At 36.5% G+C, this 24,129-nt stretch overlaps 1 protein-coding gene across 1 annotated transcript; it reads right to left on the reverse strand.

Moving 5' to 3' along the window:
* Positions 1 to 1,358: 1,358 nt before the first annotated feature.
* On the reverse strand, positions 1,359 to 23,478 carry STK33 (serine/threonine kinase 33). Its single transcript, XM_086471996.1, is given in 10 exon segments — positions 1,359 to 1,486; positions 1,766 to 1,863; positions 2,991 to 3,005; positions 6,583 to 6,658; positions 12,873 to 12,957; positions 16,070 to 16,186; positions 17,216 to 17,335; positions 18,539 to 18,643; positions 19,945 to 20,094; positions 23,374 to 23,478. Coding segments are annotated over 10 exon segments (999 nt in total).
* Positions 23,479 to 24,129: the final 651 nt, after the last annotated feature.

Here is a 24,129-nt window from a genome sequence, read left to right on the forward strand (position 1 = left end):
GGTGCTAAAGTCTCCTTTAGAACTGGAGACTCAGCAACCCAAGCCCTAAAATGGCACTGAAAGTCAGCTCATGCTAATGTAGAGATATTTAAGAGACCAAAACGCCTCTTTGGAATTCTACTGTAATAGAAAACACTGGCTGGTCACAGTGAAGAATTTCTTCCTAATATCTCATCTAAATCTCCCCTCTTTCAGTTTGAAACCATTACCCCTTGTCCAATCGCTACCCTCCCTGGTAGAATCTCTCCCCACCTTTCCTTCCCCACTGTCCACCCCTTCAGGTACTGGACGGCTGCTCTAAGGTCTCCCCAGAGCCTTCTCTTCTCCAGGCTGAACAGCCCCAACTCACTCAGCCTGTCCTCAGTGGGGAGGTGCTCCAGCCCCCTGATCCACTCAAGCAGGTCCATGTCCTTCTTACACTGGCAGCCCCAGAGCTGAGTGCAGCACTGCAGGTGGGGTCTCTCCAGAGGGGAATAGATGGGTAGAATCACCTCCCTCTTCAGTTTCAGTATGGTATTCGTAGTATGGCAGGGCAGAACTGGAATTAGCAGGAAAGAAATAAGATGTACGCTAGTTCAGAATGGTTCTTTGGAAGATGAAGGCAGGAGGCAAAACCTGTGCTCCATTTTGAACAGAGGTATTTATCCTCCCACATACCAGAATACCTTTTCAATGATTCACAGGCGTTTCCCTTCTACATGGCATTGAAGCCAGCTATGGAACAAATTAGGGTTTGCTATCATCAGTGTTATCTTTAAGTAGCAGATATATCCATTCCCTCTGCTTTAATTTCGACTACAATATAGTGCCACTGTTTCACCAGACAGCTGAAAGTTCAGTATTCTCACAGTGGCGTGGTCTGAAGCCCAGCCAGGAAGTTGGGAGCTCACAGCTACAATTCACTTCCCTTCAGAATGGCCAGATTTCCCTGTAGCTTGATCTTCTGTTTCTAAATTAAAGAAACAAACAAACAACACACAAAAACCCCCCACACCACCAAAAAAAAAAAAACAAAAAAAAAAACCACCAAAAAAAACCAAAACAAAAACCCCAAAGTTTTATTATGGTAACAGGAAAGGAATGTTGTGAGAATTAATTAAACCTGGCCTGAAAAATACTTCCGTATTATGTCAAAACCTATGGGAAATTGGGTAAAGTTTTGGGTAAGGAACACAGTGTAAATCTTCTCTAGTCAACAGGCTTGACTAGAAGCCCATGGGATATGAGCAAAACATGCATTTGGGAGCTTTGGATAAGGCCCCTACAAGTGTTCTGCTGCCTTGGTTGTGTTTTTTTTAATTTTCCACCCTACTGGATTCCACTGAGGCAATACAGCATCTTTATGTACCAAGTAAGAGCTAGAACACAAGTTGAGGAAATGACACCTCCTCAAAACTCACTGTTATCTGCTGGTTACCAAGTAATTCATTAGCTGTGATTTGGTGAGCAGGATCGACTTTCAGAAGTAGTCTCAGTATTTGTTTTGCTAGGAAAAAAGCCCACAACTTGATACATCTTATTTCTGCTAACAACTCCACACATTTTCAATTGAGTGCTTTAATTCAGCAGAGAATATTTTACTTACTATGCTATGAAATTAGTTCATGATATCATTTATGTCAATTTATTTTTTAACATCAATTTTGCTTTTCAGAAAACGTACACTACTTAAAAGCAAAAAAAAAAAAAAAATCAAAACTACTACATTTGTGGAATTCATTGCAATATGGTCAGCATTTACTTCGTGAGAGCATTGTGTACTTACCAGCCTCACTGTTTCCCATACCAGATTTTTTTTTAAAGCACAGGTCTCCCTTTCTTATTAGTTCAAAAAGCTTTTCTTCTAAGTTTGCTATAAAAGGTGTAAGAAAATTAGGGTCAGTGAACGGATACCTACTATTTTTCACTAGTGAGGCAGAAACTATGTATTATGGGATCACTGTGAAATCAAAATTTCGCAGGACTGGGAAAGCTTCAGAAGAACTCTACAAATGTGGCGCAAGCTCTGAAAAATGTGTCTCAGAGACATTTAAAGGAAAAAGGTTGTGAGGTTAAAAGGTGATTTAATCTTGGTCGCTAGGTATCCACATAAGGAAAAGATAATTGGTAGTATGTGTATTTTTAAGGTAGCAGCGAAAGGTTTAACAAGATACAACAACTGAAGTAGAAGCAAGAAAAAAGTAAACTGAAAATATAGTACTTTGCTGTTCTGTAACTCACTCATCCAAATCACTTGGCTAACTGAAAGCTAACCTGTTGCCACCATGTGCAGTGTTCCCACCACAGAAGTTTTGTTTGCTGCAGACACTTTATACTTACCATTTGTTTTGATTTCATGTCAAAGTAAGATTTTCCTTTAAACAATTCAACAATTCTGTCCTAGCAACCACTCCATTTCAGCAATAAGAACCATCAGTAATTCCTGTCCCACTGTTTTTAGACTAGTGAGCTAAAACTCCACCGAGTTAATAACAATCACAAGAATGGAAACAACAAGACAAAACAGACTGCTCTCAAATTAGGCATTTAAATCCCAGTCAGATGTCTTTCTAAAAAACACGCTTTGAGTCAAACACGGGCCATTGGCTCAGTATAAGAATTACTAGATACATTTTATTCTGTAGCCTTATTTTATATGAGAAGTCAGTTTAGTCATACATAGTGGTTGCTTGTGTCCCTAAAGTCAAGCGTACTGCCATTCAAAATGTGATAAACTCAGTTCCAAAATCTTGCAATCTATGAAATATGTTCAATTCTCTGTCTAAGGTGCTATCCTTCATTGTATAACAGTAAATTAAAGCAAATGTGGTTCACAGAAAAATTTAGAAGTGCACAATATCCTTTTACTGATAAAAAAGATTTATTTTTCAGAACAAAACCATAAAGCAGAAAATACTATGACAAAACAAAACGTCATTGTTAATGTTTCATTCTTTGTTCTGTTATCAAGCTGTATCTCCCTTAGCTACATAGTGTGAACATTGCCTTATTTGTCCCCATCTAAACTAAGGTATCAATAGAAATAAGAAAATAAAAAACCAAAGATACCAGAAATGTCAGCAAAATTTTAGGACAGACTCGTAAATGTGCATATTAAGAGTACATAGGTTCATAAAAAATATACATTGGTTACATTATTGCCCTGTATTTATTTCTTGTTATTTTGAGTAAAATATTTGAGTAAATGTGGTATCTGCATGTCTATAAATTCAATTTACTCTTTCTGTATCATTTGCTTCCTTTATGTCATTGTATTCGTAATGATGTGGTAACAATACAAAAAAGGTAATATACATGAAACTAAACCAAATGTATTGCTAAAAAAAATTGTGTTTATATCAAACCCATTGTTTAAATTTGCTTTGTATTTGGTTTCTGTGACTATTCCTGTTTACTGACAGAAGTATTAAACACAGACATCAACTGTAAGTGTTTATTAGAGAGTATACTTTGAAAGTAAATATTGATTTGTGTTCTAGTAATCACATAATGAATGAAAAACCATACCATGTGATCTGTGTCTTCAATCAAAACTAATAAAAGATTAAATTTCTAATAGATTTTACATCATACTGTTTATGTACAACTGACATGCAAAAAATGCATAGCAAATACTTTCAAGAAATTAATACACCTATTTGTGGCCATTTAAAACAAAAAAGAAGCTAACTTCGTCAAATAAATTATTTGCATCAAATTATGGTTTTAGTTCTACTCCCAAAACACAGAAGTAGCTGCTGAAAATGTAATTGTCACATCCTAGTGAAGGATGCCTGTCACTTTATATTGAAGTAAAATACTCTGGAGTTTCATTCACATGGCTTCAATTTTTAATTTTAAGGTAAAACATAAAATTAATATTTTAGTGCATTTTCCCCAAAATTTTTATTCTTAAAATGTTTTCCACAAAAATTGCTGTTTTCTTTCATCCTCTAATTCTCCTCCCCAGTCTCCCTTAGGACTTAAATCCACATGGAAGCCAATTTAAAGAAAATGGGAAGAATGCATTAATTTCAGGACACCGTACTGGAAGTATTGGCTGGCGACAACGCCCATTATTCTGTTATGCACAGATAGGACTAAATTCTCTCCACACTAAGGCAGTGACAGACAACAGATAACTTCAGCTAAAGATATCAACTTAAGTAGATGAAAATTATCGCATAAAACCTTGAAAATCTGTGAAGAAATTTTCTGTGCCTTTAGAAATGAGCAAAAAGCACCACATTTTCTTAATAGGTTTCTTATTGCTGCAATGCAGGAAGTAATTTGTTAGGCATCCTAGACTTCTGTAGTTGCACAAAGGTTTTCAAGAACTATTGCAGGGGCCAGAGTTTCTGAGCACACTTGGAAGAATGAGCAAGAAATCCAATAGCAAAGATTGCACAGGAAAAAGCCCCTGACCCTTTCCTATTAGAGAGAAGCATATGGGCCACGCTCTTGGAGTGCGACAGGCAGCAGGACTCCTGCTAGCCTACTCTTACAATGTGCTGACATACTTTCGTACTTCAATGGATTTTCTTTTAGTTGGTTGTGTATGCTTCTGTTAGTATGTTAAAATAGAAATGAAATGGAAAGTATAAAGTAGACCTCAGTTTAAATTACACAGAAAAATCCATCACACCGGCATTGCCCCATTATGCAGAGGCAACCCTGTGCATTAACATTCATGAAAACAGAGTTCATGAGTCACCTCAGGGCTCATGGTCCCCGTACAGGTAGAGACTGAGCCTGTCGTGGCAATAATACCCCTGGTACCAAGATGGAGCGTGCCATCTGCACTGCAGAAAGAGTGCTGGCAGCTAGCAAATTACCGGGGAGGCATTAGCTGCAGCCTAGAAGGGTCAAAGTTGTGATGGGAGCAGTAATGGCTGTAACAGTATCTTTAAGCCCATTAGAGGAGCACCAGGAGGTCAAGCTGTGATTCAGGGTGAGAAGAAAAGTAATGTGCAAAAACAGAATTAAAATCAGAAGATGATCTTATGGCTTTTGTATTACTATTTTCAAATTAAGCAATAAAAAGGAGTGTGAATTGTATTGTATTAATTCATACACAGTATTTTCATTCTTGTGTAGTCAACACAACAAGGAGTGAATTAATGTTACTTTGTTCTGACACTGCTGTGATTACAAAATGCTAATTTAAAAAAATATTTATATTGCTAATTAAGGAAGAAGGTCAGAAGTTCTAAGCTCTGGCTGCAATCAACGCAGTTCACTGCTCTGAATTTTACAAGTTCTGAGCTGTGAATTGTGCTGATTGCAGGCACTGCTCTGGATTCTTATTAGCCAGTCAAACCATTCAATTTCTACCAACCATTTTATAATATATTCTAATGTATTATGTTGTGTAAATCCTACTACCGTGATGCAAACATTAATATCATGAAGTACAATAATAAAACTCATAGTGTATCACCATAAAAAGTACACATGGATTTTAGAAATAAAAAAAAAAAAGGCAATAAAGCTATGAGCAGTTCATTATGCTGACACAAGAAGAAAAGTGAATTCATTGTACAGAAAAGAAACTGAGGAACCAAAACAAAGTGGAAAGAAAAGCCAAACAAAAAAAAAAAAATCCAGAAAAAAAGAGGTTATGAAACTGTGTGCCTGTGTGTGCTCATGTACGAAGTCTTAAGTTATGAAAGAGCTCAGCTGTATGCAACAACAGTAAAACAATCAGAGGACAGAAATAATAACAAATGAAACAGCAAGTGGTAATATTCTAAAACATTGGCCTTAAAGCATCATCTGGGGACAACTGAGAGAAGAAAAAGACTGAAAGTGGGGGAAAAAAACATGCAAACACATTATGAAAGAAAAATGTCCCTGCATACTATGTAACAGTTGCATCATATGAACGGCAATTTATGTACTTTGCTAAAATTTACTTTTAATTACTGGGGTACCTTTTTACATTATTTAGCTAGTACAGGCAAGATAAGATTTTTCAGAGAGGAATTATTATTTTGTAACTAAGACAAATGTTATAAATAATTAAAGGCTTCAATAAAAATATGCACGTAGTCTTATAAATGTAAAATTTCATTTCTTCCTCTAATAACAGCAGACTAATAAACTTTCAAAGGACACAGATAACCCTTACAGGGAGACCTGGCAGCCTTCAAACATCTCAGTTACAGAGTTACCACAGGCAGAGGTGGAGAAGAAAAGCCCTCACCCTATTTGCATGGTTTGAGCAACCCATTTGAGGATTTAACCAATAATCTGGAAATCAATAACTTAGTTGTCATGTATAGATCCAACCAAAATATGGAAAAGAGAGGCCTAAACTCACAATTTAGTTTTAGGGTGTTTCACTGCAGTATGCTGTAATATTCTGTTATTTCAGGATTATGAAGTGGTTCATAAATCAAATACTCATTTTTTAGCACTAAACTGTATCTTTTACTTTTTTTTCCATATAAATTTGTAATGTTAACATACAAGCAATTATAAGAGTTCAGTCTTTTTTGAAGGTTTAGCATACAGGTTTATTTTTTATTTCAGTGCAAAATTGTAAGTACTTGTATTATAAATGGGTCTGTACATTTTATATTACTTGTACAAGCTACTTACAGCATGTACATAATGACACCTATGCTCCAAATGTCACACTGTTGGCTGTAGTCATAGGCACTGATAACTTCAGGGGCTGCCAACCAAGCAGAAAAAATAGTATTAATAATAGAAAAAAAAAAACTTTTAAATGCTTAAACACAAAGCATGAAGAATGTGCTGATGTGGTATAATTTATTCCCATATGTAAAGAGGAACCAACAGCAGATGTTTAAATGAATAATGTACAGACCTTAACAATTCATGCTGATGTGTCCTCACTTTTACCATTTAGCTGTTAAAGGGGTGGTGACATTGTGACATTAGCTGTATGATTAAAATCAGTATTCTTTTTCCCCACAATAAGTTATTAAAGCAGTACTCACAACACACTGACTTAAAGTACCACAAGACAGCGTATGAACTTTTTTCTCCCAGACATATGTAGTACATAAGAACACACAGTTTTTGCAAAACACAAAAGCCTCTTTTTGCACATATTTGCTTGAATACATCATATGATGAACAGAATCAATGCCAAAATACTCTAAAATAAATTTTTTAAACCTATGTATTTATATCCTAGATTAAAAATTCACAAATTATAATCTATTTGCCAATCGCTTTGTATTATCTCAGTCACATGTCAGAAAGTTGCTGCTTTGAGGCCATCTTCGTGATATTTTATCTACTATATCATGGGAGATATGGTTGTGAGTTCACAGCAAGATCTATGGTTTTCACTCCCAGAATCAGTGGAGGCAACATACTTAGCCCCAGGAAGGAACAGAAGATAAAAACCTTCACACAATAGAAGAGAAGATTGACAGAGACTACTTTATTTGGTGGTGTCCCCCCAAATCAAAAAGCTTGTTTAACTGCCATGCCAGGTTTTTATGTTTTAGGTAGGTACTAAGCTTCAGATATCTAACCACTATGTCAAGGAACATAAAATAGTTAACTTAATGGTTTAATAATACCACAGCTGGTAAAACAAGACTTTAGAGGAGATTCTTACCATTAATATTTCCAAACTGGCCAAAACCTACAGTATTGTCTCATTTTTAATTGATCATTTTGAGAACATTTTAAACCAGCAGTAATCCATGATATTAATATCCTAGGAAAAGTTATAAACTTATGTAAGTTTATATCCTTTTATACATATCCTTTTATACGTATCCTACACAAAATAAAATGACTGAATCAGGAAATTGCTATTACTTTTATATACTTTTATTAATAAACCAATCTGGTTAAATCATGAATTTCCACAAGTCTCACACACAGGAAGGGAGCATACAAAAGACAGAAATAAGAACAAAAGCAAAACATAAGCATAGAGGGGCAAAATCAGAAAGGAAAAATGAGGAGCAACTACCAAGGGACATAACTAAAAATGAAATAATCTATAAGTTTATGAGCAGTAGGAAGACAATGAATAAAGAGGCTGGTATTATATTCAACCAAGAATGCAATTGATAGATGATGCTCGGAAGGCAAATGTATTTAATGTCTTCTTGCATCAATCTTAACCAAAATGTCAACTGCAAGCAGTGGATAGCACAATCAATATCAATGACAAAGGGCTAAGACCTCAGTTTTTTACAGAGAAACAAAAGGTTAACAAGTACTTAGGTTGGAAATTTCAAAATCAGCCATAACTGATAAAATTCATTCTAGAGCACTTTAAAAGCTGACAAGACTTTTCAGAGCTATTAGTGGTTCAAGAACTATCAGTGGAAGGCAGATAAAATACTTGAAAACTGAAAAAGGCAGTCATGGTATCTCTCTGTGAGAGGGTGGAAAAGATGACATCAAAGAATTACAGATGAGTCCCATCATTTTTAATTCCCAGGAAAATACCAGAAATAATAATCACCTAGAAGAAATCAAAGAGGTAAGTAACAGCCATTATGCACCTGTCAGGAACAAATCTCCATGTAGCACAGGTTGAAGGTTTTCAGGGTTAGAGGAGGAACCCTAAATATCACATATCTCTATTTTAATAAGGCTTTTGATATTGTTTCACGTCATTTTTTTTTTATAATACTGTCTACCTTGAAATACCACAAGAACAATGGACACATGCTTATAGAAAACACTTCTCAAAAAGTAGTTGTAACTTCTTCATTATGAAAGTGGAAGGCTGCATCAAGGCATGTTTTGCAGATGTTTGTCCTAGGCATGATACCATTATAACTGATGACCTGGATGATCCAAGACAGAACACACTTGAAAAATCTGAAAACAACATTGAGCCAGGAACGACTGTAAGTATATTGAAAGACAAGTTCAGAATGCATGCAAGGAGAAGAGCTGGTCAGGCAGCAGCTCAAGGACCATTGTGAATCACAAGCTGAACATAAGTTTACAGTTCCAACGTTACTGGACAACACCTCTGCAAGGCAGGATTAGCGTAAAACTGGCACAAAAACTTTGTGCACATCTGCCTTTCCTGAGGAGACCAAGGCCAACCTCCCTTTGTCTGGGTTAGAAGCCTATTTAAATATGCCAGGTGAAAAACAGACCAATGGCCTGATTCCCAGCCCTTACCTCTTGTTCTTTTATTTGGACTTCAGAGTACTTAAATAAATTACAAAAAGACAGTCATACCCGTGTTTTATATGCAAGCCTAAGGTCTGCAGCGCATCCTTCCACTCAGCCCAGCACCGGTAAGGCTTCAACTTGGTATTGTGCTCAGTTTTGAATACTCCCATTTTGACATCCTAGCTACCAAATGGAGCATGGCAAGCCAATCACAAAGATCAGAAATGCAGAACAGGACTGAGAAAATTCATCCTGTTTAGTCTAAAGAACAAGACACCAAAGGAGAAGTGTAATATCAGATTGCTGAAAAATAAGAAGGTGTCTACCTGCTCTTCATATCCACGATGGATAGGGCAAGAAATTATAGTCTGAAAATACGAAGCACAGTTCCACGCTTTTCCCTAGCTCCATGCACAGGATCTCACCACCTCCCTTAGGTCAGCTCTAGCAATTACGTGGCTGGAGGTGACTTAACTGAAAATTTATTACGAAAAAAGTAATTAGATCATGGCCTGTAGTTATAAGTTTAAGCTGATTGTCAAACTGAAGGTTCAGGGCAGACAGGAGGAAAAAATTCTAGGAAGATAATGAAGCATCAGAATAGAGTACCTGGGAAGATTACAGAGTCTCCATTACTGGAGGTCTTTAAGTACGCTTTACACAAATATTCATCAGGAATAACTCAAGTATAGCTGCTTCTTTCTTCGGACAGAGAAATAAATCAGATAGCTCAAGGTCCCTTCCAGTGTTGAGACTCTATGTTTCTGCCATTATTAGTAAATTGGAAAGTAATTTCATCCCATGCAAGCCCCTCACTTATAGAAGTATTTAATACTACTAGTTTTTCATCAAACAAAAACTCAGAAGGACTAATTACCTTCCTCCAAAAAGGATTATTTTTTTGCTTCGGTTTGTTATAAGCAAGCTGTGAAATGTATTGCTGGTACATACCATTGAGGAAAAGAATTTCATAGAATTAAAAAATTAATGCTATATTGGATAATGAAGTGAAGTATATTATAGCATGCAGTATAAATCAGAAAGGTGTAAAAGTCTTTGTATTATGGAATGCAAAGCATTTATTGCTGAAAAGCAAGCCCTTTGGGCAGGCTACATCATAATTACCTGCTTTTGTGTTTTTTTTCAACTTTCATTTCAACATCAAATAATAATCAGTGTCATACGCTGGCACAGACACATTGTCTGGGTGGAAATTTTCTAAGAAAAAAATGGTTTCTAAATTAATCCCATTGTTTAGCTGGAGATTCCTAAAAGTTTCTGCACCACATCAGAAGACAAAAATTAGCTTTACATAGCCAGAGGGAGGTAATTTTGTAGCACTGTCGGCTTCAAAACCACCCAACAACAGAGAAAAAACTGACCTCGTAACAACGGACTATGTTACTTGCACTGAACTTAGTAATAATAGAAGGTAGATTGAGTCAGTTTGACGACAACATCATGTAGAATGGAAATGCAAAGTGAGTGATGTCTGCATGGAGGGCACGGTAAAGCTCATGAGAAAATAAGAAGAAATCAGTTCTGCATGTCATCTAAGAGATTGTAATGAGTACCCGATGGGCTAGGGGAGCAGAGAGGAAAAAAAAGAACAGCAGAAAAGAAGTGCCTGACAATGAACAGTACAGAATCATCAAGGAATATCATCAGACAAGAACATGGACTCCTCTACAGCAACATCTAAGATCTGATCAAAATCTTCCCTAACTGCTACCTTCGTTTGTTGTAGTAGACAGAGTTAACTTCATGCAGCCTGTAGGTATTGGTTATAAATTGACTCTGTGCCTGACACGGTATGTCACTGCTTGCACTCTGAAGAGGTACAGTCAGCTGGAATAGCTGTTTGTCCTCACTGTAGGGACCTGCTTGCCTGTCTCCTTTAGGAACTGGATAGTGAGTGGAGTGAGAGCATTCCCTCAATCAGCTGACCCACATGGTGATTGGCAGCTGTCCTCGGCTGGTATGCAACAGTCATACCTCTTTTCCCATGAGTCGTTGAGAAGTACGGAGTTGTTCTGTCTCTTATGCAGAAGGGAGTTTGAAAAGAATTAGTTACCTTGCATCAAAACTGGCTCTTTGAATCTCTGATTACCTCTGGCCACCAACGGCACATTTGCAAAAACCACATGCACTTGATTTCAGATTCTTTGGTCAGTGATGACTTCTGTCAACTTTGTCTAGACTTTAAGTATCCAAGGTGGGCTTAAAGGATGGCACAGCCTTAAATACTGTTCAAGTTCTTAACCAATGAAGAATTTCAGAGGTTTTGAACTTCCAGAATAGCAAGAGAAAGGAGGAATGCGTGTAGGCAAACATATGACTATTAAAAGAAACCTTACCAAAAAAGCACTACTTGTCACCTGTCTCTGGAAAGGGGACGTAAAGAACCTGTGCAGTTGTTCTGCTTACCTACTGGAAATACATGCCTCAAAAGACCTATGAAGGCTGACTGAATAACAGCAAAATGAAAGACAGTTATTTCTCAGGTTATCCCCAATGTTTATTGATAGAGGTAGTATCTAAATTAAAATGGTGGATCCATACCCTTTCAACAAAATCTACAAACAGCTGAAGAGAAGACATTTTTCTGTAGGCAAAAATCTGAGCTTGCAAGGCATGTACCTTAGCTTCCTTTCCTTAGAGTAGAACTCAAAAAAGGAAAATAAATTGTAATTGAAATTCAGAATACTCAAACATTAAATGAAACCTGCATATCGCTCTCTCTGTAGCCAACAGTGAAGGATGACTCTGCCAAACAAGCCCAGACTCATTTCAAGAAGTTGGGGGAAGGTGAGAAAAACCTGGGCAGCTATTGGGTTAAGTATGGTTCTATCATTCCCTTCAGAAAAAACTTAGAAGCTCAGAAGACATGCACTTCCTGACTAGAGGTACAAGGCCTCTGTGGAACCTGGCTACCATCAGCAGAGAAAAAGTCAAGAGAGCTGACCCTTGCAGATCTTGCAGCCAGTCTACATATTTTTAGCAATAAGTGTTGACACCTCAGACGAATAAAGACAATAAGGGGTTGCTTCTACTATACACCGCTAGCCAAAAGAAACTGAATGGCACGTAGAGTGCAGTACATATGGACAAGCATTTGAAAAAGCCACATAAATTCGCTATTGTTTTCATGTATATAACAAGTTATAAGCATGTTTAAAACACCCAGAAGTATTGGGATTTTGCCAGCTGCCTTGCCGTGATACCTACTGATGCCTGTTGCAACCTGTCCCCTTGAGATCCTCAGGAGAAGGCCTGATCTCTGACAGACCAGAGAGAGAGAGAGGGAGAGTGAACAGTCTGCCAAGGATCCAACACTTGCACCATACTGCGAACAGAGTGTTAATCTGTGGAATTTGCTGCTACACAGAAGCTATAACTTAGCGAAATGGACACAACAGAAACAGATACTATGTACATTTACATTTATGTAATGCGAAATGCATATGAAATGTAAATCCTTATAATGATGGGAAATTTATTCCACAGCAGCTGCCTAAGATCTGACGAGCCCCAGTAAAAGGTTGTTATGAGTTATAGCTGCACCTTTCTCTGAAGTTGGTGCTTTGGATCTCAGAGATGATTGTATGAGATTAGAAATACAAGCAGTTTAAGCTAGTATGACAATTCCTGTGAGAAAAGAAAAGAAGAAAAAGGAGAGCTCAGAGATCCTGTGACTCATTGTAATCTGGAAGGAATCTAGTGAGTTGTAGCTCTCAAAAAGACCGAAGTGCTGAACTTACCTGTGCATACAGGAGTCCCACAGATAGACTGAAACATGCTTTCACTACTGCCAGTTTTTTATACAGCTAAACTGAAGTCAGTCAACTAGTAGGAAAAAAAAAGCATTAAAACTAGCAATAAAGATGGACTTTTTAGTGCTTTTTTTGAGTGCAGAACTTACTGTTTGTAGTCAAAGTGTTAAAGCCTGAGAAAAAAACAGTAAAAATGAGACTTTTGTATAATGATCTTCATTTTATTCCTCCCCTATTCTCCCATAAAGATCATCAAATTTGTGCCAAACACCACTAACGTTTGTCCTGTAATTATTGTTCTGGGCAATTTGTTCCACTGCTTAAGAGTTTTTTTAATGCAACATTTTTTTCCTTGACATTCAAGCTCACATTAAACTAAGCATCCTCCAAGGACACAAGGCAAATCCCTGCTGACCACTTTACACTCTCTGTGAATAAAGCAGGTTGGAAAACCCAACTGCTGCAGGTTGAAGGAGAAGACACTACATGGCTGTGGGCAAGGAGGGGCAGAGACAGAAGTTAGAAGGTCAAGATAAGTAAAACCAACTTGCTGATAAATCAGTGCTGCTTGTTAAGAACATAAATGAAAACGTAGAGTGTCACATGAACATAGACAACTCCTCAACCGATGGTTACAGCATGCTCTCGGCGGATCCATTCCTCCTCACAGCTGCCAGGACATGTAGCAGCAGGAAAGACAAATAGCTGGAAATGCTCCTCCATCGTCTCCACCAGAAAGAGATGATCTTTAGTATGGCTCAAACCCAGCTAAGCCACAGACCTTCCCCCTCCACCTTCAGGGCAGCATTTCAGTGCCAGCCACTCAGTGAATCAGCAGCTTTGTCCCACTAAAATTTACATCCCATATTATATTGCACAAATGCATTTGTGCTTGTCCATTAAACTGATATGGATTCCACTGTGTCTCAAGCTGCTCTTTAAGGAAAAAAAAAAGGATGCAAAATGAAAATTTCACTTCCCGGAGGCAGTTTTCTATTGGTTGTTCTGCTGGTCTGAACCAGCCATCAGAATACATCACCAGCTCCAACATTCAACCAAAAGGTGATATCTAGAAAATCTTAACTAAAACCAGAGTGTGCAAAAGACTTACTTTAAAGTAAACCAAATGATTTAGTTTAAGGTCAAGCAAATTAATTTTATTTGTAGAGTGAGCAAATTAAGAAAGAGAGAGAATATCCTCACATTTAGAAAATTTCTCTTGTCCAGTTATAATCCTGGAACTGACTGAAACAGATGTTGTTGTGTACACCCTCTCCCAACCTCAAAAAGTCTTTACAGTGGGGTTGTGGTTTGGGTTTCTTGGGGAGGACAGGTGTTTTCAGAAAAAAAAAAAAAAAAAACAAAAAACAAACAAACAAAAAAACCCAAACAACTTAGCTGTTGCTTTTTGTTTTACTACTTCCCCAAGTTTACATTGGTTAGCACACTACAAAGGAATGAGATCATTGCATTCTGCATCCTCACCACTTTAAACACCAAGTGTTTGAGATATCAGTGAAATTAAATAGGGTCAAATTATGGTTGACTCTAGAAGTTACCTGTAAGGAGACAAAGCTAAAAGTCTGAGTCTTTCAAATAATTATTGTGCCATAAGCAGCACAATACCAAAGCCCTGGAGTAAGAAAAGTTGACTTCATATCTATACTTATAAACAAAATCTTATCTAAACCCCATGCCAGTGTGCAACTGTGCCACTTAGTGGTATATCATACGGAAGAATCTCTGCTCTTTCACTGGGAGGAATTTATGTCTGGATTTCTCCCATAATTCTCCCTGCATGTCCTGCCCCAAACCAGAAAATCATAAAGATTCAGGAAGACTATTTCTCACAGCCAAAAGAAGGAGGGTGCAAACCTTAGCCTCACGTTTAACATCAGCTACCTCAAGCCTGAAAACTCTGAAGCAGGTAAGTGCTGTTCTTAGCTGTTTATCTATTTCACACGGTGTGATGGACCTCCCCTTTCCTGTAGCTGCTTTTATTGCTACAAACCAGCTTTGGGGTTTGCTTCCTTGTTGCCTGCTTCTTCCATTAAAGTTATTCGGAAGTTATTCCCCTTTAAAATAAGGAGAACAAGGGAAAGATCTGTTCTTATTCACAGGACAGAGGCCAGGAAAAATGCTTGCACCTTGAAGGAGAGATGATAGAGTGTGACAGTTGCTGTTCCAAATGGATATTTAAAGCAAGGCCATGAGAAAAGAACAGCTGGCTACAAGGGTTTCTACTGATGGAAGTGGTGAACAGACTACAAGGATGGAAAACTTGTTGACAAACCAGAAGATTTATATCAATGACTTACCTAGCTCTAGCATTCACAGGTAGAAAGGTACAAACTGCCTTAAAGTGAAGTATATAGAGAAATCCAAAATTTTGCTTCTTATAACAAGTATAATACTATATAAAAATACATAGCTTCTAAGAAACATACCAGAGTTCTGCACCCTGCATTTCTCCCACCATAAATTACCAAGATGTCCACACTCTTCACTGTCTGAAACACTTCTCAATGTATTTTCTATCCAAGATAGTGCATATATGATCCAATAATTCAGTTCTACAAGGTTATTTTAGAAGATGCCTACATTTTCACAGTAACTACTACTAAAACAGCAAATCAGCAATGGATAATTAGCATATGATTTGTTAAGCATCAAAGACATCTTTCAAAAAGAAGATGTAAGCACATGGCACATTGTGTTTAGGTAGTAAATATTTATTAATATCAAAAGAATCCTATAATAGATGTGTATTTCAATCAAGGCACAGTCTAAATAGGCTTTTTTCTAAATTACTAACAGATTCATATTAAATTGAATATATTCTTAATTTTAAAATTAATTACATCTCACAGCACCCGCTGGCTTCCTGCAACTAATGGCTTGGAACTATGCTAATGTAGATCTAGATGAACAAGGTGTGATTACTTTAAGGAGTTATATTTTTTGTAATTGACCTAGAAATACGCTTAACATTAAAAAAAAAAAAAAAAAAAAAGGTACTTTTTTCAGCAGTGGCACTTAGCTTCCAAAATGATTTTTTTTTTTCCCCTAATAACAGCATTTAGTAGCTCATTTCAAAAGCTAATAGGTATCAAAGTCAGGTCTCCCAGTAATACTGGATATTAAAACTGGTTTTTGAAGCAGAACTGCTACAATTGTTGCCTTACCTTTATGTTTGATTTAATTTCATTTACTTCATCTGTGTCACTGCTTTTAACTAAAATGTTTTCCAGTTTTAGATCTCTGGGAACAATATCTGACAAGAGAGAGTAAGAAATAAAATGCTATCAGTTGCAGTGAAGATATTCTGACAGAAATGTTTTAAACTCTTTCAATTGAGTAATTTCTTTGAGCAGTTCCAGTGCATTTTATTCTGAAGTGCTGGAAGCCTAACCAAAAATATCTTTCCCGTTTCATCCAGGGAGTCATATAAGTATTTCAAATTTTCAAGTCTCATTCCTCTCCATATTCTTGTAATAAAGGGAAAAGTTTATATTGGTTCAGTCTTTAACATCAGTAGATCACCTGACATCATCTAATAACAAAGTAGCGTTTATATGGCATAATCATCAAATTTGCACATATTTTCACACCCACACTTCATTTTCCTATCCAAAACCAGAAGAAGCTTTTGTCCTTTCAATGAGTACACAGAAGAAACAAGGCTGTAAACAAGACACCGTTCCATAACCTCATATATCTCTGTGGAAAATAAAGGCAAATGAAGGATTCCTAGAAGTAGTATGTTATAAGAGAGAGATTAATCATTTCTGTGTAAAAAAGTCCAGAATTATTCACAAACCTACACTATCCACCAATTCTAAATTTTGGCTGGATAGGTTAACTCTGCTGTGGACTGTGCAGAACTGTAACGCTTCAGTGTGGTGGATGAAAATGCTGACGGTAACTGAATCCTAAATGCAACACATCCTGTTAAGAAGTATCAGGAACAATCCACTTCTGCTTTTTTTACCTCCTGTACTAGACTATACACTTGACAACTAAAGTCAGTCAATGTTATAATGCAAAGCAGTTGAAAGTCAGGAAACAATAGCACGCGTTATTGTCATAGCTGGAACAGAAAAAGAAATAAAAGAAAAATAGTAGCAGTTATTATATTGAACGAAAAATAAAGTTCTAAAAAAGTATTCATGTAGTATATTTTACTTTTTCTTTGGCAGATCATTTTTATCCTATGAAATAAATAACAGATAAGAATAGTAATCAGTAACTGTTGTTAAATATATGAACACGTGAAATCAATGAACATGGAGTGAGACAGAGGAACTTAATTATCATTTTTGAGAAAATACGCTGTTGCTGAAGCAAGACTGAACGATGTGCCTTGTCTCATTTTCTGTAAAATGTCCTTTACTACTAAGAATTTTTTTAAGTTCTCCATCCTCACACAGCTCCATCACAAGATACATCTGCTAATATTAATAAAGAAAGAATGTAATGATTTTGTTGTTTCTGAGTTTAGTTTTGTTTAATGTAAAACAATACATAGAATTGATAGCAGTTCTCCAGCTGCAGTTGTGACCTAGAACCCAAATACACTTAGTATTTTATGAACAGAAGGCAAAAGACAATTGACCTGCCACAACTATTGCCAGTGTTTACTACAACAAACTCTCAAGCTTTCAGAATATATACGTTTTTTAAAATGTATAGAAATACTACGATTCCAATACAAGGACTAAGTACAGGTTTAACTTAAAGCCTCTTCCATTCAATGCATTATCAATGACTTTTACAGAAAACCTAAGACAGTACCATCATTTGAAAATATAAAATGCATCTTTTCAGCAACTAGGAATGAAAACTATAATACATTACTCAAATGAGACTTCTAACCAATTCAATATTCCAAGAAAAAAGCTATGCTTACAGCTAACAGTAAATATTATATTACATGTTACTGAAATATTCATAATACAGTGCTGTCATTATAAAGTCCTGAGTTCTTTTCTGTTCAGCTCAGCAACAATACCTTTTCAACAAGTAATACAGTAAGTTAAAGACAGAATAGTAGTAATTTAACCTCAAAAATAGGATTTTCACTATTCGGTGGCTTTATAACAATTTCTGAAACAACAGACATCTATAAAAAATGGAAAGACTGCTCATGGGCTGATGTTTCCCCTTGTTAGAAATGCTGTGGACACACAAGACAACCACTTTCAACAAGCAGAGAAGAGAAACAACCCTGTAATTTTCATGGTGACTGTACCTAATTACTGTTGCAATAGTTCTAAATAGAATAGGGAGAAAAAAATAAAAAAGATAAGAGAATTGGAAGAAGGAAGAAATTAAAACCTAGGCTGTATAATTGTCTCTGCCTATCAGAGATTGTCAAACAAAGTGGGCTTAGTCAGGTATTTCCCTTGACGTAAAACTGGTTTTGTCCTCTGTTCAACTGCTAGTTTATATTTCCGGCAACGGTGGCTTAGTAGGAATTTAGAGGAAAATAAAATACAAACATTCCCACAATGTTTTCATCAAGAGCTGTAAGATTTGGGTCAAATGACAAAACTGTTAAATAAGATATATGTTGGGTTACCATGGAACAGAGATTGTTCTTTTGTTTGTTTTTCAGTCTACCACCACTAGTGCAGCAATTAATGAGGTCTTACCTTTGGAGTCTCAAACTTCTCTTCTAAGTGTACTATATGATCGTGGTTCACTATCTTTAAGATGCTCACCTCCTGTTCAAGTAGTTTCATGGCAGAACTTCCACCCTTAGTTATTGACGGGAAACACATTTTACAAACATCACCATATTATTTTTTTCAACAGCAATTTATTTTTGAAAAAGCTATAGAATGTATTCAGGAAATTAATAGATCTTACGTTCAGAAATACGACCACCGGGTAAATCCTAGTGTATTTCAGGATTGCTCCTATTGATCTAATAAATTTGCTCGTAACATCTTACAGTTTTAAATACACCGTTTCATGAAATGTCCTGTAAGCCTTCAAGTTTGAGTAGTGTGAAAATGGTTGCGCTTGTATGCAATCACTTTCACGCTATCCAAACACACCGTGTACCTATGAAACAAAAACAAAAAAGACTTTACTTAAATAGAATGTGTGATGATTAATAAGTATCTAAAATGAACACAAGACAGAGATGTTGAAGCAATGGGGTTATACGAAATGTAATTATTCACATTGGAAGTTGTCAAGCTCAATGGAGCTAATACCCATGGTCTCAAAAATATATGAACAAGACCAAATGAGCAAAAAATTATTTTACAAAGCATCCCACCCACCAATAACATGATGGATTTTGGTGTGGTATCAAAGAGATGAAGCAATTCAACCTACCCTACATGAGGGTTCCCATTTAAACATAAATCACATCCATTATTGCCCCAGCTGCCATGCACTAACGATGACCAGAGCGCAGTATTCTTCTAACCTGTCGAATAAACCAAAATTTAAAATAATTTATTATTGTCAATTTAACAGTTTGAAAAGTTTAGAATATTAAGAGGAAAAAAATAACGCATCTGAATTTTCACCTGGCAAGTTGTGAATTTCAGGATTCATTATGCAGCCACAGAACATTAGGCATAAAGTTGTACTGCTGTATTGATACTGATTTGTGAATGTAACACTTTGCGTTCTGAATTTATACCTTATTTGATTTTTAAAAATCAAAATAAATATTTAAAAAAGAAACACCTTTCAATTGCATATATTCTTTGATCATATTTGGTTAGTTTGGAATCTAATATGCAAACATCTTTTCAATTATTCTATCATGAAGGAATAAGAACCCTAAATTACATGGTTAGACAATAGAGTCTGAATATTTTAAAAACTTACGCTGCTTCTAGTTTCTGCTACAGGGGCAATGACTAAGACACAAATTAATACCTGAAGAATGAGAATAAACATCTACATAGCTGAAAAGAGAAATTCTGTATCTAACATGACATCTTGGTGCTCAAACAGAGATTGGAAAAAAGAATCATCAGACCATAAGAAAGCTAAGACTATTTCAAAGAAAATCACCCATCCACATGATATTTACCTTTTTCCTGTTAACTTTCTTGATGGCCCATTTCTTGCTGGTAGTCCTGTGTTTTACTTCAGTTACTACCCCAAAGCTGCCTTGTCCTAGTTATCTTCCAAAAGAATAGATTTGATAAAGAAACAGATAATAATTAAAAATTAACTGCAGCTTTAAAGAAGTTTCAACACAATGTATTTATTACCCATGAATTCAAAGTAAACTAAACTTTGGAATCAAATGTTTAAAATATGTTTTACACAGCAGAGAAGCAATTTCAACAAAAATATTTACATATTTTTCTACTGAGTATTTTTCAGTCTTCATGCATGCTTACCGTAAGTTTTAAGACCAGCAACTTGTAGAGTTCAGCATGAGTTTTCTACTTCACTTTGTAAAGTACCATGAGCTATCACCATACTAACCATGATCCTAGAGGAGTAACAAGGTGCAATTTTGAAATATTAAGAACAATGTGGGCAGTGTACAAAGAAATTGCTAGCATAGTTTTGACTTAGAACAGCAACATGAGTACAAACATGACTTCAGAAACAAAGTACTTATAAATTCTAATTTGTGATAATATTAAAGTTCAGAAATTTGCTTATCTGTGCAAATGCCTGTACACAGAGCATGTAGACCATAATTCAGGACCCCCAGCAAACACTCTGTGACTCTGCCACTGGTATCCAGATGCCTGCCAGAGTTAGGTGGAACCCCTGACTCCCCCACCCATCCTGCCTCAATCACCTCACCCATCTTGGTGATCTCACCCCACCACCTGTCATTGCCTGGAATTCAGTCATTACTACCCAGGAATTCCTCTATTTTCCATTAAATTTTTTCTGGGAAATTCCCCTTCTGCTTTCTAGGACTGCCCACCCCCTCCCCAAAATGTGCTTTGCAGGAATTCACTACATTCTTTCTAGGAATGTACACCACTACTTTCCAGGAATATCCCTCTGTTTTCCAGGCATTAACCTTCAGCTTTCTAGGAAATTTTCCATATGCCCATACCTTGGCACATGATTTCTGGGAATTCCCCCTTTGCTTTGTAAGACATCCTCATGTGCTCTCTGCGAATTCACAGCCCAGCTTTCTAGGCATTTCAAGCATGTTTTTTAGAATATCCCCTTTGGCTTTCTAGGAATTCTTTGGATGCTTTCTACCTTTGCAGGTGTTCTCCACACACACCCCACACTGCTCTCCTCCTTTTTCTACCTTCCACTTTCTAGGATACCTCCTGTGCTTTCCAGGAATATTCTTTCCACTTCCTAGGCATTCCCACTTGCCTTTTCCAGAAACCTCCCGATTGCTCTGCAGGTATTTTCCCCCATGTTCTTTCTAGCAAATCCCCCCACTGCTTCCTAGGAATTGTGTCCCTACTTTCCAGGAATTTACCTTGTCCTTCCTGGGAAATTCCTCTGTGGCTTCACCCAAATGCTTTCCAATACCCATTGGGTATACATTTAATCAAACTTCCTCAAGTATTTTGCTAAAGCTCCTGCGAGATCTAAAAGCAAATAATGTTTAGATGCCAGCAACCAAATCGCCAACTAGAGAGCTACTACATGTTCAATTGCTAGGGGTGGTAAGGGTGACTATCCAATATAATCTGCTACTGCTCTTGCAGCAGTGACCCAGGCCATTAGTTGCAGCAGTGACAAACACCTATCGCTACATATCTCTAACTTACTTGTTAAGACTTTGTGTGTCCTCCTACTAACCACCTTCTGCACATAATTCACAAATGCAAATAATTGGTTGTATAGTCAGATATGACTAATTTAGGATGATAGGTACTTTATATCCATGTATATGAATATAAAGAAATGTATACGCAGAAATGCTACTTGAAAGGAGCCCCATTTATGTTAATATCCAAAATGATGGATTTTCTGCTGAAATTTCAGTTTCAGTGCTTTATCGATTTTATTTTCAGATGTACTTATAATACAAACTCCTCCAACAAAAGCTTTTAAAGTTTTTAACCAAACAATTTTAAAGCCTACAATATTAAAGAAGGCATTATGATCCAAGATAAGTACGTCTCTATCAATGTATCAACTACTGCAGGAATTATAAGAAATGAGATTGTACATCAATAAGAATGAACTACAGAGAGATTAAAGACAATCAACTTCAAATCCAACTTCTGTCTAAATTTTTTCCACCTACTATCGTTAGTATAGTATCACCATTTACACACTATTAAGTACCATATTTAAAAGATATCAGGGGTACAAGTGGGTGGAAGGAAAAACAGAAAATTGCCCACCATATGCAAACTCTGACTCTTAAAACAAATCTTGATTTTCAAAATATGGTGAACACGCAAATTTCATTAACTTCAGCTGAAAGTGTGCATTCCCAGTATTTCTATCAAGTTAGTTGTACTTAGAATACTGTTCACAGAGCTGTAAAGCATGTGACCTCAGAGGTCAATTCCTCAGGGACTGAGTCAACAAATAATCCAAATTCGGAAAAGACTAAGAATATATTCACTGACCACGGGATGGATTAACTAATTGGGTATCACCTGATTATTGCTGACATGGATTTAATAGAGTTTTACTCACTTCTTTAACTTCATTGTTTTCCCTACAATATTACCCAGACCTAAATCCTTATACTAATTTATAATTTTAAAGCCTATACATATAATCTAACATTTGTTAGGCTGCTTGTAGGATAACAAGCCCTTTAAAGCATGCGTTTCTTCATCAGTTTATACAGTGGTGAGAAGACATATCTACTGGGTGTGCAGACAAACCTTCTTCATGAATTGACTAAATCTTAAGAATTTAGGCATGATATCACAAACCAGTACACCATTTCAAAACATTATGTAATTCATCCTATTTATTATATTACCTTAAGGTAGAACAATAATGCTAAATGTTTCTAAAATTAAAAAAAAAAAAAAAGAAAAAAAAACCACCACTGTTTTTAAAAGTTCACTATTTTAATTTTTTCAAAAAGTCTTCCAATGAATGGATTCTTTTAAACACTGAAAAGCTGCTTCTGTGGAATTCCTGTCATGCCTACACTTGGTGTAACTACCACTCTGTGTTTTCATTAATTTCTCAGAAACCAGCACTCTCTATGACCATTGAAAGCAACATCAAGTTGTCATTAGGTGCAAGAGTTCAAAAACATTTTCTGTGGCAGAGATTTTACTCTATTATTATATAACACTTTAAAGAATTCATTGGGAAATATAATCCTTGCTTTACTTCAGAGAAATGAGCAGCAGTAACTGTAGAATATAAAGAAATACCTACTCTTGATAACACACTTCAAAAATACGTAGCAAAGAAAGATAGGTCCAATTGCAGTTTGATTACCTCCTTTATGCATGCTGGATGTTTCTAAAGGTAAGGCTATTTGTTATCTTCTCTGTCACTGGCTGCTTGGCTGGATGTCTCTGCTAATCCATCTCCAAAACACGTGTAATCTTTGTTGCAATGGGGGCAAAAAAATACAACTGCTTTGTTCAAATGAGGCTGAGCACATGGTGCATTTTATGGTCTTCCATTCACTGCTTTCAGCCATCTGTTCAGTCTTACATAGGCTCTACCCAAATCAAATAAAAGTGTAGACACTGGCAGGAATGTGTCCACTGTTTGAAGAAATGGAATAAAACCTGAGAGTTGAGGGGGCTGGGGGAATATAAAAGCCTTGTATTCTAACTATGGCTGTCTACCGCACTGATGAGGAAGCAGACTGGCGTAACACAGCATACTGGTTTGGACAGCAGGTCTGCAAAACCAAAACTACATAGTCAAAAATGATAGTTCAGCTTGTCTGGCTACAGAATGCTGGTTGCATTCAGAGGTGGAAAAAAAAAACCACCTTTTTTTCCACCAGACACTACCAAACTATAATAGACTTTTTCTTCAAAGCAAATGGTATACAACAAATTTTTAGAGTATTTCAAAATAATTCCTTAGATGTGGGAAGTTGTTGGTCTGGAGTGTCAAATAAGAATCAATTTTTGCTTCTAATTGGCACCACATCAGGCCATACTTCAGCAGTACTTTTCTCAAAAAAGAAGCTGCGCAAAAAGGCTCAGAGGGAGTTAAAATGCGCTAAAGAAGATGTGTTTTTTCTAAACATTTTCAGGCAAGAAGGCTAGGGCCCAGTTCCTTCTTTCTCAGTGGAGAACTGAGAAGAGGCAATAGCTGAAAGCGTTAGGGTGATTAG

Source organism: Leptosomus discolor, chromosome 12, assembly GCF_034619465.1.
Source record: "Leptosomus discolor isolate bLepDis1 chromosome 12, bLepDis1.hap2, whole genome shotgun sequence".
In the NCBI taxonomy this organism is placed as follows: Eukaryota; Metazoa; Chordata; class Aves; order Leptosomiformes; family Leptosomidae; genus Leptosomus; species Leptosomus discolor.